This window comes from Oreochromis niloticus, linkage group LG12 (genome assembly GCF_001858045.2).
Source record: "Oreochromis niloticus isolate F11D_XX linkage group LG12, O_niloticus_UMD_NMBU, whole genome shotgun sequence".
Taxonomy (NCBI): Eukaryota; Metazoa; Chordata; class Actinopteri; order Cichliformes; family Cichlidae; genus Oreochromis; species Oreochromis niloticus.
Window position 1 is genome coordinate 30,124,222 of NC_031977.2, and position 17,379 is coordinate 30,141,600.

At 38.7% G+C, this 17,379-nt stretch overlaps 3 protein-coding genes across 6 annotated transcripts in view; 1 reads left to right on the forward strand and 2 right to left on the reverse strand.

Moving 5' to 3' along the window:
• ksr2 (kinase suppressor of ras 2) overlaps window positions 1-4,110 on the reverse strand; it is a 122,550-nt gene extending 118,440 nt beyond the window's left edge. The window contains exon 1 of one of the 3 annotated variants that reach the window (XM_025912025.1): window positions 2,506-4,109. In XM_025912025.1, coding sequence (XP_025767810.1) covers window positions 2,506-2,679 — 174 coding nt within the window. In that variant the 5' untranslated portion in view covers window positions 2,680-4,109. Of the gene's footprint in view, window positions 1-2,505 lie in introns of all 3 variants that reach the window. The other 2 variants (XM_005473616.4, XM_025912024.1) reach the window with 2 other exon arrangements.
• Window positions 4,111-4,766: 656 nt separating this feature from the next.
• Window positions 4,767-9,975, forward strand: rfc5 (replication factor C (activator 1) 5). Its single transcript, XM_003454170.5, has 11 exons — window positions 4,767-4,958; window positions 5,497-5,561; window positions 5,875-6,011; window positions 6,120-6,199; window positions 6,323-6,396; window positions 6,899-7,058; window positions 7,694-7,775; window positions 8,247-8,376; window positions 8,664-8,741; window positions 9,143-9,197; window positions 9,336-9,975. The coding sequence occupies exons 1-11, from the start codon at window positions 4,912-4,914 to the stop codon at window positions 9,433-9,435; spliced, it is 1,008 nt and encodes a 335-aa protein (XP_003454218.1). The 5' UTR covers window positions 4,767-4,911; the 3' UTR covers window positions 9,436-9,975.
• Window positions 9,806-16,578, reverse strand: wsb2 (WD repeat and SOCS box containing 2). Of its 2 annotated transcripts, none has more exons than XM_003454149.5 (9): window positions 16,268-16,578; window positions 15,883-16,051; window positions 13,975-14,177; window positions 13,751-13,882; window positions 13,118-13,218; window positions 11,595-11,791; window positions 11,204-11,293; window positions 11,000-11,116; window positions 9,806-10,379 (listed from the first exon to the last, which is right to left on the reverse strand). In XM_003454149.5, exons 1-9 carry the CDS (start codon window positions 16,305-16,307, stop codon window positions 10,166-10,168), a joined length of 1,263 nt encoding a protein of 420 aa, XP_003454197.1. In that variant the 5' UTR covers window positions 16,308-16,578; the 3' UTR covers window positions 9,806-10,165. The 2 variants fall into 2 exon arrangements, with proteins under 2 accessions (XP_003454197.1, XP_005473675.1); XM_005473618.2 differs by having other exon boundaries at window positions 16,132-16,274.
• Window positions 16,579-17,379: the final 801 nt, after the last annotated feature.

Genomic DNA, 17,379 nt, shown 5'->3' on the forward strand with positions numbered 1-17,379 from the left:
TGGTTACTTTTTATTATCCACTTATCCTGATTAAAGTCAGTGACATAATTGTTTTTTAACTATATCAAAATTGGTGAATTTAGTAACAGTAATGACTATCATGTGATTGCAGAAAAGCATTAGTTTGTAATGTGTTACCTCCATCAGTAATTGATGAACCATCTACAAGACTAACTTTTTATTGCTGGACAACAGGAAAACTTGACAAAATTTAAAGATCCTTAATCATACTGTATATTAACCAAAGATGTATGTGTGATATTCTGGCTGTAGCAAACAAGGGAGTGACAACAACCACTGATAGTTGAGTGTAATGAGCTAAAGAAGTAGAAATTCTTTCTCTGAAGTTGATGTATATAGACAGAGCTTTAATGTACTGAAAAGGCTATCAATGTTACTTTAGTTAATAATATTTTCCCTATAACTCTGCTGAGCAATTTAAATATGACTCAGGTTTAAAAACTTTATAAAGTCAGCAACCATGATGTCCTATCTTCTAATGTTCATCCTAGTTTTGATTGATAAAAAACTGATAGTGACTTCCTTTTATTCAAAGCTTTTATTGAAAAATATTAGGTGTTCAGTAAAATTGTGAAGAAATGTTTCCACAGACCAATGTTTGCTTCAAAGTTCAAACAGAATAATAAGTCATGAATGTTCTGAACCTGCATTGTAACCACCTTCTTGTCTTTTTTTTTAGCCTAAATGTACCTTGGATTACAACGCTATGCAGAAATGGCTTATACTACCCCTGTTGCTTGTTGCATTCCTGTTGAGTAGAACAAGTGATACAAACCACACTAACAAAGCAACAGCATAAAAACAGTGTGTAGCACCAGTAACATTTAAAATTTTGCAAGATCTCTTTAAGGTGGGAATATAAGTTTGTGCAAGCTGCACTTTGAAAACTCTTGTTTTAAAGGATAATGTCTCTCTCAAATTCAGTGTCAATATGAAAAATCTCTGTCTTTGTAATGTAACAACCTGTCTAACAGCCTGTGGAAGACTGAAGTTAAGCATAATTTTAAAATGACAGAGAAAGTGGTGTTTCTTGCACTCCAAATACAATCCTTTAACTCAGCTTCTGAGAGAAGATTATTTTTCCTTCAACTAACGTGTCCTTTTCATACAGGTATTAGCCATGCAGCACAGTTGCTACAAACATGCTAATAATGGATGCCAAAATTTTCTGAAAAGAACTGAACACATAGCTTGGGTATATCCTAACTTTTGGTTTAGGCAAATTAAAAAGGATATCCTTACCCTTCTTAAGTTTGGAGAAATAGGTCAAACCATGACACAATCAATAAAATCTTTCTGATAAATCCATTCACAAAAATTTGTCAGGCTAATTTTACTGGTGAAATAAAAATAATACCCCATAATGCTTATAACTAGTAATCCAGTACCGAAAGCGCTTTGCAAAGCATGCAGGGAACATAGTGAACACTTATCTTCACAGTGTAGCCTGCTCATTGCTGGCAGAGCATTTGCACTTTATATATTTAGTTATTTCTTCACTTGGATTACATTCCTGTCCCCTGTCCAGCACTTGCAAACTCCATTTAACAGCTCAGACATGAATACTTTGCAATATGTTTATGTGTTATGCACAGTCTCATATTCCTGTGGGGATGAGATTAAGTGTGTGCCACTCACAAGTGATTTCTTGGTATTTTGTTAACGTAGTATCTTAATTATTCTCCCACTAGGACTTAAAGTCTGTTGATGGCGCACACAAAGACTTAGTGGTGAGTTTATGGAGACCTTATCACTTAATGGTATTTGTTTCAATCTCATGAGACATCACAATAACATTCTTATAGGCCCTAAATGCCGTGCTGTGTCTGCAGTGCTCAATAGGCTATAGTGAGTTTGCAGTGAGCTTATCGCACTTTATGGCATCTTTATGTCCTGTAACAGCCTGTCAGTGGTAAGGGGTTTATTCGACTGGTCTAAGTAGTCTCAAAAAGGGCAGCCTGATATCTCAACACACAACATGACCATTACGTAACGCAATTTACGGAATACCCCACGGGCCAATTAACGGATAACGATATTTTGTAACAATTTCAGTAATCTGCCAGCCTTGCATAACGCAGGGCCTGGCTGCGAGAACAGATGCGCAGGCTGGCATATTGCTAATGGATTGTAAACACGGGCTGCCTATAGGCCTCGGCTGCCTCAGATATTATTCTGGTGGAGAAGAGCCACCTTCTCTCCCCGCCACCTGCAGAATGCGCAAGTCTATAACAGCTCACTGCAGCCCCTTGGCCTCTTGATTTATTGCACTGCACAAAACAGATAGCAGTGGGCTTTAGCTGAAATCGTTGCATATTTATGCAGTGGCAGCAGAAAAGCAGTCTGCCGTAGAAAAGACACATAAAAATTATGCATAGTGGCCTTGAAATAAATAACAAACGGCGGCAGCCCGCCACCCCCCCATATTGATTTGGATGTAGATGCACAGCAGAAATCCGATGATTCCGCTCAAAGGGTGCTTACCTCCAGCGTTCGTATCTCTTTTTGTGTCAAGTCGTTGGATGTGGCACATTTGGTCCGTAAACCCTCCAAACTAGAAATGCTTATGTCTATCATATTTTGCACCAACTCGCACTGCTGCAAGGCTTTCTGCAAACTAAGATGCTGCTCCTCGCTTTTTGTCATCTCCTCGTTCATAGTTTTGTGAACAGTGGACGTTTTTTTCCGCTGCACTTAACAAAAAAGGAATGAATTAATTCAAAAACAAGGGGAAAAAAATATTGATGATTATTCAAGAAAGGAGCGTGGTGAAACCCACGGAACGGAGCAACCTGCAAAACGCCATGAAACGAGATGTTGAAGGTTTAGAGACGGGCTTTGAGCCGTGAGAGAGTCGACTCCATTGCAACAACAGTCCTCGTAGTTCCTGCTGTTTCATCAAGGTGTCTCTGGTTGTGGGCTAAATCAAACACAGTATGAAGATACCAAGCGGGACTACGCGGTCTGCATCCATTGGGTTCCACTTCTTTCAAATGTATGTTTGAAAAAAAAAAGAAAAAGAAGAAGAAGAAGCTGTTCAGCGCACCATAAGTAGACGCGTCGGGGAAAAGCCTGCTGGTTTTAAAGGTGCTGATGTGCGGACTGGATGCAGGTACTCCCTGTCTCCCTAGGCAGCAGCTGCATCCCGGTTCTCTCCCACCACACCGACATGTTTCCTGTCAATCAAACCCACAGCAACAGCATCGCATCGCCCAGGCACCACCGTGAGGGGCCGTTCTCGCGAGATTACAGAGCAGGGCAGAGAGCTTAATATGCTTGAAACGCCAGGCTAGGGTTAGGGACAAAACTATCCCTCTTTACATGTTTGAAACAAAGATGTCCTTTTACTGAATATGTATGATTCTATTAGTTTATTACAGGCTCATGCTGTGTGCACTCACATCCAAGACACTTATATAGCCTGCAGTCAACAGCTACAAACACTTCAAAATATTTCTAGAAAATGATTTAAATATGCTTTAAAGTTAAATGGAAGAACAAATATTCTTTTCCATTGATTCGTGTGTGACATTTAATTTTTGGCCTAGTTAGACAACTCTGTACTATGCCTGATGATGTTTGCATGTGAGTGGAATCTTCTGTTTTTTATTGTGTGCCTTATCTCATTTCTTCTTCCTCTGTGCTCAGTTTTAATTTGCAGAAGAGATCTTGATCACAGTGAAGCTCCTCAGTTAGAATATAGGTTATAATGCAGACATTACAAATAGAAACTGGATTGTTCAAAAACAGCAATTGCAAAAAAAAAAAAATATATAAACCAAACATTAAGGATTGAATGCTGTCAAAATGCAGGCTGTGATATTAAATCATTATCCTTGACTGATGCAGTATAATGCAGCCTGGGAATCAGGATGCTTTGGAGGTTTCCAGCAACAAATCTGAGAAGTCAAGACGATTAAAGAGATAGGAGATGGTACACAAAATCTTGTGTACTTGTGTGCTCACAGCTTTTTTTCACTAACCCATGATGATCAAGAAAATGTTTCAGAGAAACCTGTTGTGTAAAGTATAAGGTTAGGTAATATTTCAAATTCAGGCTCTAGATAAATATATGGGCACACTGCACTTTTTGAGATATGGACAGATATGTGTATTTTACTGTCAGCACCATTACCAGAAGAAAATATTCCACATGTAACAGAAAATAAATGCAAAAAAATGTAGAAAACATTTCTGACACTCTTTGTCATGTTTTAAGATGGTTAAATATTAAAAGACTCTATTTTGCAAGAACAATTGTGAAGCTTACAAAGATAAACTATAATGAGATTAAGATGTCAGTGTCGTATAAAAGTGAACAAACTACATCTAAGAAGGAAAGGAGTAGACTTTATTTTATTTTTTTTAAAATTTAACAAGACGTTTAGTGCAAGTGACTTTTATTTTAAAAATCAAGATAGCCAGAATACTTTTTTTCTTTTGTTTAAATTGGTGATTCAGACTTCAGTACCATATGCCATCTTTAAAGACTTCTAGTTCTTGCTGTTGGATAAAAAAACAAAAAATCTACTGCTGAGTTTGATTTTCATTTTCACTGATTAAGGAAAGGAATTGTTCAAAATGGGAGAGACAATATTTAAAAATGAAAGAGGAGACATATACCTTCGTTTTTATGATGTTTGATATTGTGTATCTTTTATTGTTACAATTTCTAAATCCCGTTATTACTTTTTACAGAAGAGAACGAGTCACCGATACTCCGCCCATGAAAACGACAATGTGATTTCATTGGTTGTACGTGGTGACGTGTGACGTACGTTTTGTTTGCGGAGCGCGCCAAACAGGGCCATCAACAGTAGTAATCGCAGTGGCTTAAACTCTGGAACCCTTTAGCTCAGCTTGGCGTAAAATTCACGCTTGGTAGGATACATGGCTTCTACAAGTAAAGCGCCGCTACAGACCAGAAATTTACCATGGTGAGCTGAAAGTCGCTGTTTATCACAGAATGGTTCAAAAAGTTATTGCTAGCTAGCTAACATGCCTACTGTCAAGCTAGCTGCTCACTGCACTGAGTAGACTGATGCATTCTGTGAACTGATAGCTTTATGTACATTTAGAAATGACGTTAGTTATTACGCATATTTGTAAAATGGAAGGAAATGAACTTATCTTCAGTTCGGCTTACATAAATCTTATCAGTCCATCAAGCATTAACATGGTGCCACTTCAGCAACAGGTTAACCGAAAACCTGCAGCTTCTGACTGCGGTGAAAGTGCTGTAAGGTTGACGTTTTGTTTATAATAAAGGGTGATATTACGAAAAAAAATAAGGATGCCGAACTAAAAAGTGGGCATCTGTAATGGGATATGTCAACGTTTGTCAGCGCTTATCATATGTATCCGTAGACGTTTCAATAATTTGCTTTAAAATTCATTCGAGGTTGCTTATTTGCCATGCTGTAAACTCAGTAGTTATCGCAAGTATGAATGCGTGTGTGTGTTTTCCTGTTTCAGGGTTGAAAAATACAGACCACAGACACTTGATGATCTGATTTCACACAAAGATATTCTGAGCACTAGTAAGTATGTGGACTGCCAGAATAACAGTACTATAAAACTGTATAACATGACACTTATGGATAAGCAAACTACTTTTAAACCTTAATAAACTGATAAACTCAATGCTATCTGTCAGTGTTTTTGACTCCTGAGCTTGTTTACTGTGGTTATACCGTCACTGTCATTAATGAGTCATGGTACTGAGTCAACTTGCTTAAAACTTTTGTGTTTCAAATTTATAGAACTATTCAAGGGGGGTGCATATGTGGATTGTTAAAGAAACGTCGGTCACTTGTATTTAAACTGATTTTCATTTGTTCTTTTTATTTCCAGTCCAAAGGTTTATCAGTGAGGACAAGCTTCCGCACCTTTTGTTCTACGGCCCACCTGGAACGGGAAAAACCTCAACCATACTCGCTTGTGCCAGGCAGCTGTACAAAGAGAAGGAGTTCAACTCTATGGTGTTGGAGGTATGTTACAACTCCTCATTAGAAGATTTGGATTTGCTGAATTGTAAAGGTTTTTTAACTTGTAACTCTGCCATTTTACATTAAAATATAATTAATTTTGCTTTATAGCTCAATGCATCTGATGACAGAGGTATTGATGTAGTACGAGGTCCCATTCTGAGTTTTGCCAGCACCAGGACCATCTTCAAGTAAGACTAAAACACTTATAGAGATTTTGATCAGAAATAAGTGTTCTCAGTACTTTTACATGCAGTTAAGAAGTGCAGTGGAAATGTAAGCTGCTGCCTTTTTTTATTTATCTTGTCCTTCAGGAAGGGCTTCAAGTTGGTGATACTAGACGAGGCCGATGCCATGACCCAGGATGCCCAGAATGCATTGCGTCGAGGTAAGCCATCTGTTCGTTCAGGCACTACCCACTGTGAGGCACACGGCTCAGTGAGCAGGCAATTTGGCTGCTGCTGACTTACAGTGTATCTACTTTTAAACCTGGATATTTATTTAAAAAGCTTTGCTTTCCAGAAGAGTGGAAATAATTATTGAATTTAACTGTAAAATATTTTGTAAATTTAGTCCAACCTGTGTTTTTCTAATAATGTTTCCATATTTCATTTATAAAGCATCTATTGCTGTGCAGTGCTGTTTTATAGTTCTAAATAGATGCATGGTGAAGGAACAGTGGATGGTATTATTAGTATATTACTGTCAATTCTAAATTCTCAATGAGGTGGTTTACGAGTGTCCTGCACAATCTTAGCAACATTTAGCAAGTACTTAGGATAGATTATTCAAAAAAGTGGATTTTTTTTTTTTATTGACTAAGATGTTGCCAGAATTTACATTTTAAACTTGTTTCCCTGCTTTCATCCCACCCTTGCTCTCTGTCTCAGTCATTGAGAAGTTCACAGAAAACACTCGATTCTGTCTCATTTGCAACTACCTGTCCAAGATCATCCCCGCCCTGCAATCTCGCTGCACCAGGTTCCGCTTTGGTCCCCTTTCGCCAGACCAGATGATCCCTCGGTTGGAGCACGTTATCCAGCAGGAGAAGTGAGTTAATGTGTGAATGCTTTCTCTCCACTTACTGTTGTTTTTTTCGTTTTTGTTTTTACATCTCATTGAATTATTCCCAGAATTGCTAATGAACTTGACAAATGTATTTGTACCTGTTGGCCTCCACTGGGCTCCGCTAGTCTGCCTATAGTGAGAGAAATAATTATTTGATCCCCTGCTGAATTTATAAGTTTGTTCATTTCCTTCTAAATGAACATTCTCTATTTTTATGGTAGTTTAGAGACAGACATAATACCAACCACATTAAAGGTTGTTTAAAATCTAGAGTCTTTGTTCTTATGTTACGTTTCTGTTGGGTAATTTTTAGAAGTTTAGGGCTTCTCTGTGTGTTTGAAAACAGTTTAAATCAGGGGGCAACATCAACCCTGTCCTCTCAACTGTACCAAGCCCTGAAAAACCAACAAATACCACAATAGGAAATGAATTTTCTCATTGTTTCACATTTATTGGTACATGTAACTTGAGATGGAAGAAATTAATGAACGGACTTGGAACTATTTTTGATTGCTCTATTTATTAAATGTCATCAGTTATGTGTTCATGTCGCAAGTTTTAATTTAACTTTGATATGATTTAAAAATAGTTGATTATGTCATTACTTTTTGTGACAGTATTGACATCACGCCAGATGGAATGAAGGGTATCGTGACCTTATCAACAGGTGACATGAGAAGATCGCTCAACATACTGCAGGTATGGCCAGAAGTTCATCATCGGCTCTGTTTAAGATGTGGATGTCATATTCAGTGTGACCGTTTTAAAACAGGCAAAATATAGCCACTGGCCACTTCATTAGTTACACCGTCTGGTGCTGGGGTGGACTCCCATTTTGCCTTCAGAGCTGCCTTATTTCTTTGTGCCATTCCTGAGAGATGTTGGTCCACACAGTTGCTTCAGATTTTTCTGCTTCACATTCAGGATATAAATCTCAAGTACATTTCGCATCCAATATATATCCCAAAGGTGCTCTATTGGATTGTGATTTGGTGAATGTGGAGGCCATTTACATACAATAAATTTATTATCATGTTCAAGAAACCAGTCTGAGATGAGATGAAGTCAAACGGGCATATCTAATGAAGTGGCCGATGAGTAGTATATGTTATATATCCAAACTGCCGATGGATGACATGCAGTACAGTTTACCCATCTCTGTGATTTCAGAGCACAAGTATGGCCTACGGGAAGGTCACAGAAGACACAGTGTACACCTGCACAGGGCACCCCCTCCGCTCAGACATAGCCAACATCCTCGACTGGTGCCTCAACAAAGATTTTACTTCAGCATACAACCGTATCCTATATTTAAGTTCTATGAAACTTGCACATTTTCTGTTTTTGACTATCCCTTTTTATGCTCTGTAGATTTCTTATGAAGTTTAGCATATTCCATATTCCAAGAAAGAACGTTTCCTCCTTGCAAATGATAAAACTTCAGGTTAATAGAAGCTAGCTGTACCTAAATGCTTTGCAAATGTTTTTCAGGATTCAGTGACTTTTTTTTAATGGTGGGTTAACAAAAAAAACTCATATTAGTAGTACAGTTTATGATCTTGCATTTCTTTAACACATTGATGACAGAAATCCTCGAGCTGAAGACTTTGAAAGGTTTGGCTTTGCATGATATTCTCACTGAGGTTCATCTGCTTGTACACAGAGGTAAGAAAAAGAAAATCCCACGTTTTTCTTTCTTTCTTTAATTCAAGCACCCCAGCACAAAAGCCATCCTCCTTTTATGCCAACTTTTGATTGGCTGCCTCTCGCAAACATAAGGTTTGAACAGGTGGATGGGGTTGCTGTGCTCACAGACCTGCCCTAACCATAAAGTATTTGGCGCAGTCTTTGGCCATGTGTAACATGAGTGTCAACCATAGTAACAGCACATGTTACAGAAAACATGTAATGGGGCCACTTTAAAATCCACTGAAAGGGTTAGCGGTTAGTAACATGTTCAGTGTTGGCTAAGTTTTAAGCTCACAAGTTTGTGCATTAATGAAAGGTTTTCTATTTTTACCCTCAAAAGCCAAGTATGTAATTTTTTTAATTTTTTTTCTTTAAAGTGGATTTTCCTCCCGCTATTCGGATTAGTCTGCTCATCAAGTTGGCCGACGTAGAGTAAGTGTGATGCTTTTTAAAAAATATTTACAATGTAACAAGTCATGTTAATATAATAAAGACGCCAACATGTTGATTTCCACACGTCGTGGCAAATTTTTTATTTCCATTATTGCTCACAATGTTCCATCTCTTCAGACATCGGCTTGCATCAGGAACCAGCGAGAAGATCCAGCTGAGCTCCATGGTTGCAGCTTTCCAGGCAGTGAGAGAGCTCGTGGTCAGCGAAGCACCTTAGATACAGTAATGCAGCGATGGCCTTTTTCCACAGAGTGGGCATCAGAGTAAAAAGGATAACCAGTTATTTGTTTATTTGGGAGGAAAACTGTGTCCAGTGCATAATTGCCCACCACAATGAACCTACTGTACAGTGTAAAAGATGTCTGGAACAGTGCTAGCAGCTATCTGACTCACTCACATCTGCATACAGAACCAAGATGGAAGGTGGTCAGCACAGGGGGGAAAAAAAAAAAAAAAAAAAAGATCCTTTTGGCACTTTTGGTTAAAAGGCGGACTTGGAAAATCCTATTTTCAGTTTAGTATCTGTTCACTGCAACCAGGTAATCAGTTCATTCTTGTGTCCAAAATAAAAAGTCGCTGAACATGTGTATGTTTTAATCAGTTTAATAAAACCCTTTCTTATAAGTCCAGTTGCTGTAATATTAATGTGCCAGTACATTAGCAGTGCATATAATGGTAAACACAGGAATTAGAAATTATATATATCTGATATTTACACAATAAATTAATAGTATAAAACTGTTATTCAAGTCAACAATGTGAACACTGAATGTATGCTTTTTAGTACCGCAGTAGTGCAATAAATGAAATCTTAGTGCAGGAATGTTGCATCTAAAGTATCTTAAAATATGCTTAATCTGCTTCAACCTTTCAAAAGCATTTGTTATCAGAAAATACAAGGCAATACATCGCTGGAAATGTCAGTTATTTGTTTTTAAAGTTCCTATTTAACTTTCCCACTCCTCTTCATCTGAGGAGCAGCAGGACTTGAGGCGTTCTGGGATGTTTTTGTAGGTGAGGTACTCGAGGATCCTCTTGGGGAGGGGCAGCGCCTCAATCTGGTGCGTGGAGATAGAGTGGCGCAGGATAGATCGACACAGGTGGCACAAGCTGGGCACCGCACTGGGTGCCCTCCAGAACCTCACGTGGCCATCTCTGGTTCTGCCAGAAGAGACACACTTGCATGTTTATTTAGGGGCCATTTTTCACAAAGATACTTTAGACTGGTGTGTACAGGGATGGTCCTAATTTTGCTTATAGATTTAATCAGTCTAATGCAAATCAGATGGTGTCAATACTGTAAAGACAGGTCTCATTTTCAGCTTTAAATGAATCAAACTTCCATACTAACTCAAGCCTAAGATTGATGTTACCATGGTACCGACAGGTAGTTTTAACTATTAGTACTCAAAAAGACAAATCGTTGCTTGTAATTTACCAGCATTATGTATTAGAACAGAGTTTTTAGACACTGCATTGCTTTCAGCCGCTTTTGTATTTTCAAAGGAGCCACTGCACTAGTTGGATCTGCATATCTGATCCCCCCACCAATATATTATATTTAACAGCTTAATAACTGGTGTGGGGTTTTTTTCTTGACTAAAATGAATGATATGAGAACCTAATTTCAGGGATAAGTTTAGCTGTATAAATATGCTTTATAAAAAAAAAAAAATAAAATAAAGCTAGGAAGGAGGGTAAACTATGAATTTTGGCATATAATGTCTATCGACCACCCTCTGTAATATTGTGAATCTATGCTGAAATGAGAGCATCCTTACCCCGTAGCAACAACTCCCCCTTGTGGATGGTACTTGCAGCACAGTCCGTTAGAGTCTCTGTCTCTTTTCGTCTCCATCACCATCCCTTTCTCCCCCAGCTCCCAAATCCTAAGAGCTCTGCAAACGCAACACATCTGTCTGAAAGCATCTGTCCAGTGTGTAAAACGTTTAAGTTATATAATATACCATTTTCAGATGACTGACCTGTCGTCTGTCACAAGTGTCAAGTGCAGACCGTTTGGAGAGAACTGTATTGCTGATATTTGGTTTTGCCCATAATCTTCAAAGTAGTCACTGTGCAGAAGAGAAAGAGTGATGACTTTGAACTGCACAAGTCAAAGTCAGACGTCTCACATAGTATACATACAAAACAGATTGCAAAAGACAAGGACACTAGGACATACTTTCACACGCCGTGTCATACGCAAACAGAGATAATGACAGTGTGGGCTGTGTTTGGTTCGCAGATTTAAGCTTCTGTACTTAAACTCAGTGGTAACAACCCGTTTATTTGAGTAATTTGCGGTCTTCTTATGTAACCCATAAAATGGAGTCTTTGTGCACAATTTTAACCCTCAAAGTTGTACAAACTTACGCCAGAGTGGCCAGCTTCTCTGCTGTGTATGGGTCCCAGAGGTCGATCCACCAACTGGAGCCGCTGAAGGCTGCAGTGGCGAGAATTGCCCCGTCAGGAGAGAAGTCACAAGAAGACAGGAGGTACACGGTCTTGTGGGCCCCTCCTGTCAGGTTCCTGATGAATGTATATGAACGTAGACTCCACAGACACACCATCTGATCAAAGTATAATCATGCAGGGTTAATGAGACTTTATACCTTGCTGGAAGGGCTGTTTTTAATTTGGAAAATTAATGTAGGTTTAGTCGACACTCAAAGTAGTTTGTCCCTGGGGTAATTAATTGCTGCAGAATTTGAAATGCCTTTAAAAAAATGTTTTTACAAAAGCTAGTAATTTGTCAGTGATGTACTTCCTTGGTGTCAGCAGGACACCCTGAACCACGCAGCAGTGAGTGACTATGCTCTTAAAGTCTACTATTACGCAACGTTATGCTGTCTGCTTTCCTTTGAAAATGAGAATATGTGAAATTGGCAGAATGTTAAGACTTCCCTGGTGCTCCAGAAGTTTCTAGAAGATGCTAAATGGCCTAAAAAATTTAATAGCAGGAGCAGGTAAAACACTCACATACTACACTAGATATTCAGAAGCACCCACTTGAAAATAAACTTCACTGAAAATGGATTATTTCCTATAGGTGTTTAACTGGGTTAACTGTTTAACTGGGTTGGTGTCAGCTGACTAAAGTGCACTGTCCACTTCCTGCTGTGACAAAACAAATTTCCCACGTGTGGGACTAATAAAGGTTATCTTATCTTATCTTAAAGACATAAAATATAAGTCTTAGTATTTTCATACTCAAACCAACCAGTGTCTTTAGATACAACTGTTTCATCACCAGATAAAGATTATTACTGAAAACAACATGTCCTAAAATACCCCACAGCATAACAGAGCCACCCTCAATGGAGAGATCAAGCATTCAGGTTTTCCCTATAATTTGTCTATGACGTATGCAACTCATATCCATCAATACTGGTAGCTGTCAAAAGAAAACACCACTAAAATAACTGAAGATTGTAGAAGATTAAATACTTTACATAAGCTAATATCAACAAACTTGTTAGGAGCAAGAATTCAAATAGGAAAATACTTGAATATACCTGCAAACTAATTTCATTGTCCTAGAAAAATTTACGTGATGCAGAATTGCATTTAAAGCTGCCCTTTGAGACAGTTTGTATCACACACTTTGAGCCATTCTCCTGATTAGACTTGTGGACAAACATTAAATTTGACACAGAGCTAAATGAACAGGGTCGCCCAAATCCATGTAGATAATGTTCATTAAAAACTGATAAAAAGAAGGACAAAAGGACACATTCAGCAAGCTTAGAGACATTAAGCATTTACAAGTGTTTGAGTTTTACCTACACAAACATAAAAAGTGCAGAAATGCACAAACAAATTACTAAAGTTATCTTTTACAATGCTGAATACTTGATGAATATGACCTAATATACTTTTGCAACGAAACACCTCACCCTGTCAAATCTCCCGACAGACGCAATCATGCTGCAGTCAGATGATACGCAGCAGGAACTGATCCAGTCTTTATGGCCATAAAGCACCTGCACCTTTTTCCCTAAAACGGACAGGAAAAGCATGGATGTAAATGTAGACGAGAGACTACAAAGTCTCATTGTTTTTGTTTTATTTTTTAAAATGACAGCACATCTCAGCTCCTGGAGTGGTGGAGACTGATTCCTGAATGTGTAAGCACAGCCATCTGCTGGCTTTAACCTCTTACATTAGAACAGAAGGTTTATTTCAGCCGAGTTTCACAAGATTAAACAGGGGTGAAGTAATGAATAGACAGAGCTTCAGTCATTAAGACCCTGTCTGCAAAGCCTCCAGAGTTGTTTGGTGACACGTGACAGTTAATATTTAACGGTTTTCTAAATGCGTGATCAGGCAAGCTCGAGGTGTACTTTGACATTTGAAAATTCAGCTGAAAAGCTTTGCAGTTCTAAGGTTATCTGCAAGAAAACAATTTGAGCCCAAGTAAAAAGGACGCACCAAATATATAGATTATGTTTTGTCAAAAACATTTTTTAAAAATGAGGCAGTTTGTGACTGCCACTCACAGATATTTTTCATAAATATCTGAAAAATACCTTTATGAGCCAGGTCCCATATCCTCAAAGTTTTGTCCCGAGAGGATGATATGAGTGTGAGCGTCCCATTCTGAGGAAACACCAGGTCCCTTACAACCCCTTCATGGCCGTGGAGATCAAAAACAGCACTGCCTAAAGGAAAGGAAAAGAGAAAACAAACGATTTAAAAATCAATTTAATGTAGCCAACCACAACTAACAGTTACAGAAAAAGAAAAATCTCACCTGTTAAAACATTCCAGATTTTGATCACCCCGTTCTCCAAGCCCGTGGCCAGAAGCAGGCTGTTTTTCCCTTTTGATCGTGTTTTAGTCGGACACGCTGTTGCATTTGATTTCGGAGGTCTGGGCCCGAAGGCGAGCCCCCACACTGGGTGACCACAACTGAAGCTTTTGTCTCCTCTGTCAGTCTCTCCATTTTGACTTTCTCTGTGGGTGAGAGGAGCACCAAGAGTGCAGATGCCATAAAAAACTCCAGTGTAGGCGGTGTGAAGCTAGAGTTGGTGATTAAATGATGCAGCTTTCAAGTGTTGCTGGTCACAGCAGATCTAAACAACTACACAGCAAACTGAGAGCTGAAATTTGAGTCTTCATGTTTTGCTTTTTTTCTTTCACGTTAACCTAAAAAAAAGAATAGCTGGAATGAATACATGCACTTGCATTCTTCTGCCTCCTTCCATATGTTTTATCATATGTAGCAACAAAATCTACTGAGTATTTAAAGTTGTAAGTCACATTTTTTGCCTTATTTAATTATTTAGGCAAATTCAAACATTGGTCATGGAGCAACAACTCTTTACTGCAACAAAAAGAAAAAGAAAAAAAGAACTGTTTTGTTATTTTGTGTGGTATTGGCAGCAGTGCTGAGCATTTTTCAAACAAATTGGCACTAATGAACACTGCTAAGCCGAAGGGAAATTCTTTGTGGGCACTAGACAGAAAAATACTATAATTTCAGGGGCCTAATTTAGAGGTAGGGGGTTGGGGGTGGGGGTGTAGGGCATAACAGCAAGACCCAAAAGTTTAATATTAAACACGGAAAAATTTGAGTTTTTAATAAATAAATAAAGGAAAAAAGGAATAAATGGCATTACTTAAAGCTATTTTTAAAATCTATATCTGATCTTACTTTAAACAATAGCTGCTTTTAATGCTTATTTTCTGGAGTTTTTATCGCATTCATGCCTTATTTCCAAAATACTACTCAGCTGCATGAGGATATTTTCACATACTAGGATTAACTTTCATAAGCACACATAACACTAAACACTGGATCTTTATAATACAAAAGCCAGTGCAGAAATGGACTGATAATTATTGTGGAGTTGTGCAAGAGAGAGACGGGTTATAGAAGCCAAAGGATATTATCATAAGGTTACATTTTAATTGTTTACTCGATCTAGCCGAACATGAAGTAATACTTTTTCCCAGGTGGCTCGATTTCTTACATAAATACAGGCGTGTATTAAAAGAGAAAACAAGGAGTTAAATCTGATTGTCCACCACCATCCCCACCCCACCCCGTCCCGCCCATGCCACTGTTAATCTTACAAAGCCCAGCGTCATTGGATAAGAGCATTTTGGACATTTACTCGAGTACACTTTTAATGTACCTATGTTTCTCGTCTTTTTGATGCGAGTATAGTACTTATTTTAACGCTTCAGTTATTTATTTTGCAGATTTTGTAGAGTAACTGACACATATTGTTCGGCATTACTACAGATAAAACTACACACATTTTACTTTAGGTAAAAATAAAATATATTTTTTAATACTATTAGACTTACCGATATATTTTAGATTAAGTAAAGATTCCGTCACTTTGCATAACAGTTACTGTAAATAAAAAGATGTTTACACTTTTTGTGTAGTAGCCTCTGTAGAAGGAACAGGGCTGCACTTGAGCTCGAGTGTCCCCAGTGTTTTCGTCACTGTATTCATTTCGAAACAAGTGTTCTTGTTGCCTGAGGGCGCCTCTGTGCCCAATTAATCAAATAAAAAAATCAATCAATCAATCATTCGAAAAGCCCGTGCAGGACCTGCCACCACCACCTTCCACCTGACGCGGAAACCAGAATCTTCGAGGGCGACCTGAATGCATCACGTGCGGATTAAATATACAGTAAAACCTACTCGGAGTCGAGAGGCCAGGCGACGACCCAGACGATCCCGTGTCCCATGGACCAGGCGAACCAAGCTCCATCCGGAGAGAAGTCAACACTCCAGGTCTCACATCCAGCTCTCTCCACCAAGGACGGAGGTCGCCTGGTCTTCAGCTCCAGGAGGAGAGCCGGGTCGGACGCTGAAGGAGGATAGGAAGACACCACATAATCAACGTTTGGCACATTCATCCTCTGACAGCGCTTGCAACTCTTAACCCACCAGCGTCCCCTGCTCGGTTGTATACGGTGTCTCTGGAGGTTTAAGGCCATCTCCAAGTAACCGCTGCCTAGTTTCTGATCGTTGCGATGACAACGTACTCACCGAGCTCGGACGACAGTCGCAAATATTCACTTACATGTCGGCTGCAGCTCTGGGTTGTTTTCCGTGGAGCACATCCTTTCGCTTTTCACATTCTTCGCTTTGTGACCGACTTCCTGAACGTGTCCTCCCCGGTTGACCGCAGCATTTAAACTAAAGGAGCTCACACTTTGTACGTCCGCAGAGAGCAGAGGCTCGGCGACAGAGTGCTGTCTGTCAGAGATAACGTGAGAAGAAGAAACGAAATGTTCAGTGAGTTCCTGTTATCTGACTCATTTGTACCATTGCCCAACGTGGTCACGTCTCCTTTCATTACGTAACCTCATTATAACCCTTAAACCACACCCCCCATGAGATTAAACAACAATCCAGCTTGTTCCTTACACCGTATCCACTCGTTATAACGAAAGTTTGCTTTATTAAACCCAAAGTCAGTGATTCAGGGACGTGGAAGGACTTTTTTTTGTCAGTGGGGTCTCTCTCTTACACACACACACACACACACTGACACACACACACACACACACTGACACGCCCCTATTATGATAGTGGAAAATACCCTGGTACCTTTGGTCAACTGTTTGGGTTGAAGTTCACATTTAATATGAAATTTTGTCACTAAAATATTCATAAACAATATTTAGCTTTTTATTTGAATCAGCACAACAGAAAATATGCAAAACTACAAAGTGAAAATCTGTGAAAACTAAGCCTTCAGGTGAAGTTTATTTACAAGCTTTGCTCTCTTGCATCATGCATGATTACTTTTGGCCTACTGTACTTTGGCCTACTGTACTTTACTCGCTTGTTTTTTCTTCTTCTTCTAGCTGCATTGGAGAATGTTATCATTATTAGTTGAGATTACACTGAATAATTTAGACTTTTTAAAGACAAAATTGTTCAAACTGAATTACAGGGAATGAGTATTGATCTATTAACAACAGAGACTTCTATATTTGTGAATTCATTTGTGTCATTGAGAAATACAACTTGTGGGTTATTTCTTGTTCACGTAGGTTGTGTTTTATATATCAATATTTATTATAATATGAAACAAATGGGAGGGTGTAAATAACTATTCTTTTTGAAAATGAGTCTCTTTAGTATACAGTGATCGCCTTTGGGTGTTTAAGTGCAAAAATCTTTAAA

What these genes read in the sequence shown, in the direction of transcription:
- rfc5 (XM_003454170.5), top strand. Translation starts at nt 4,912, where the DNA reads ATGGCTTCTACAAGTAAAGCGCCGCTACAGACCAGAAATTTACCATG. An exon ending in AGCACCAGGACCATCTTCAA is followed by an intron (nt 6,200 to 6,322) that starts GTAAGACTAAAA and finishes CTTGTCCTTCAG; the next exon opens with GAAGGGCTTCAAGTTGGTGA. An exon ending in GATCGCTCAACATACTGCAG is followed by an intron (nt 7,776 to 8,246) that starts GTATGGCCAGAA and finishes CTGTGATTTCAG; the next exon opens with AGCACAAGTATGGCCTACGG.
- wsb2 (XM_003454149.5), bottom strand. Translation starts at nt 16,307, where the DNA reads ATGTGCTCCACGGAAAACAACCCAGAGCTGCAGCCGACAT. An exon ending in ATGGGACCTGGCTCATAAAG is followed by an intron (nt 13,219 to 13,750) that starts GTATTTTTCAGA and finishes TGTCCGTTTTAG; the next exon opens with GGAAAAAGGTGCAGGTGCTT. An exon ending in ACACTTGTGACAGACGACAG is followed by an intron (nt 11,117 to 11,203) that starts GTCAGTCATCTG and finishes TTGCGTTTGCAG; the next exon opens with AGCTCTTAGGATTTGGGAGC.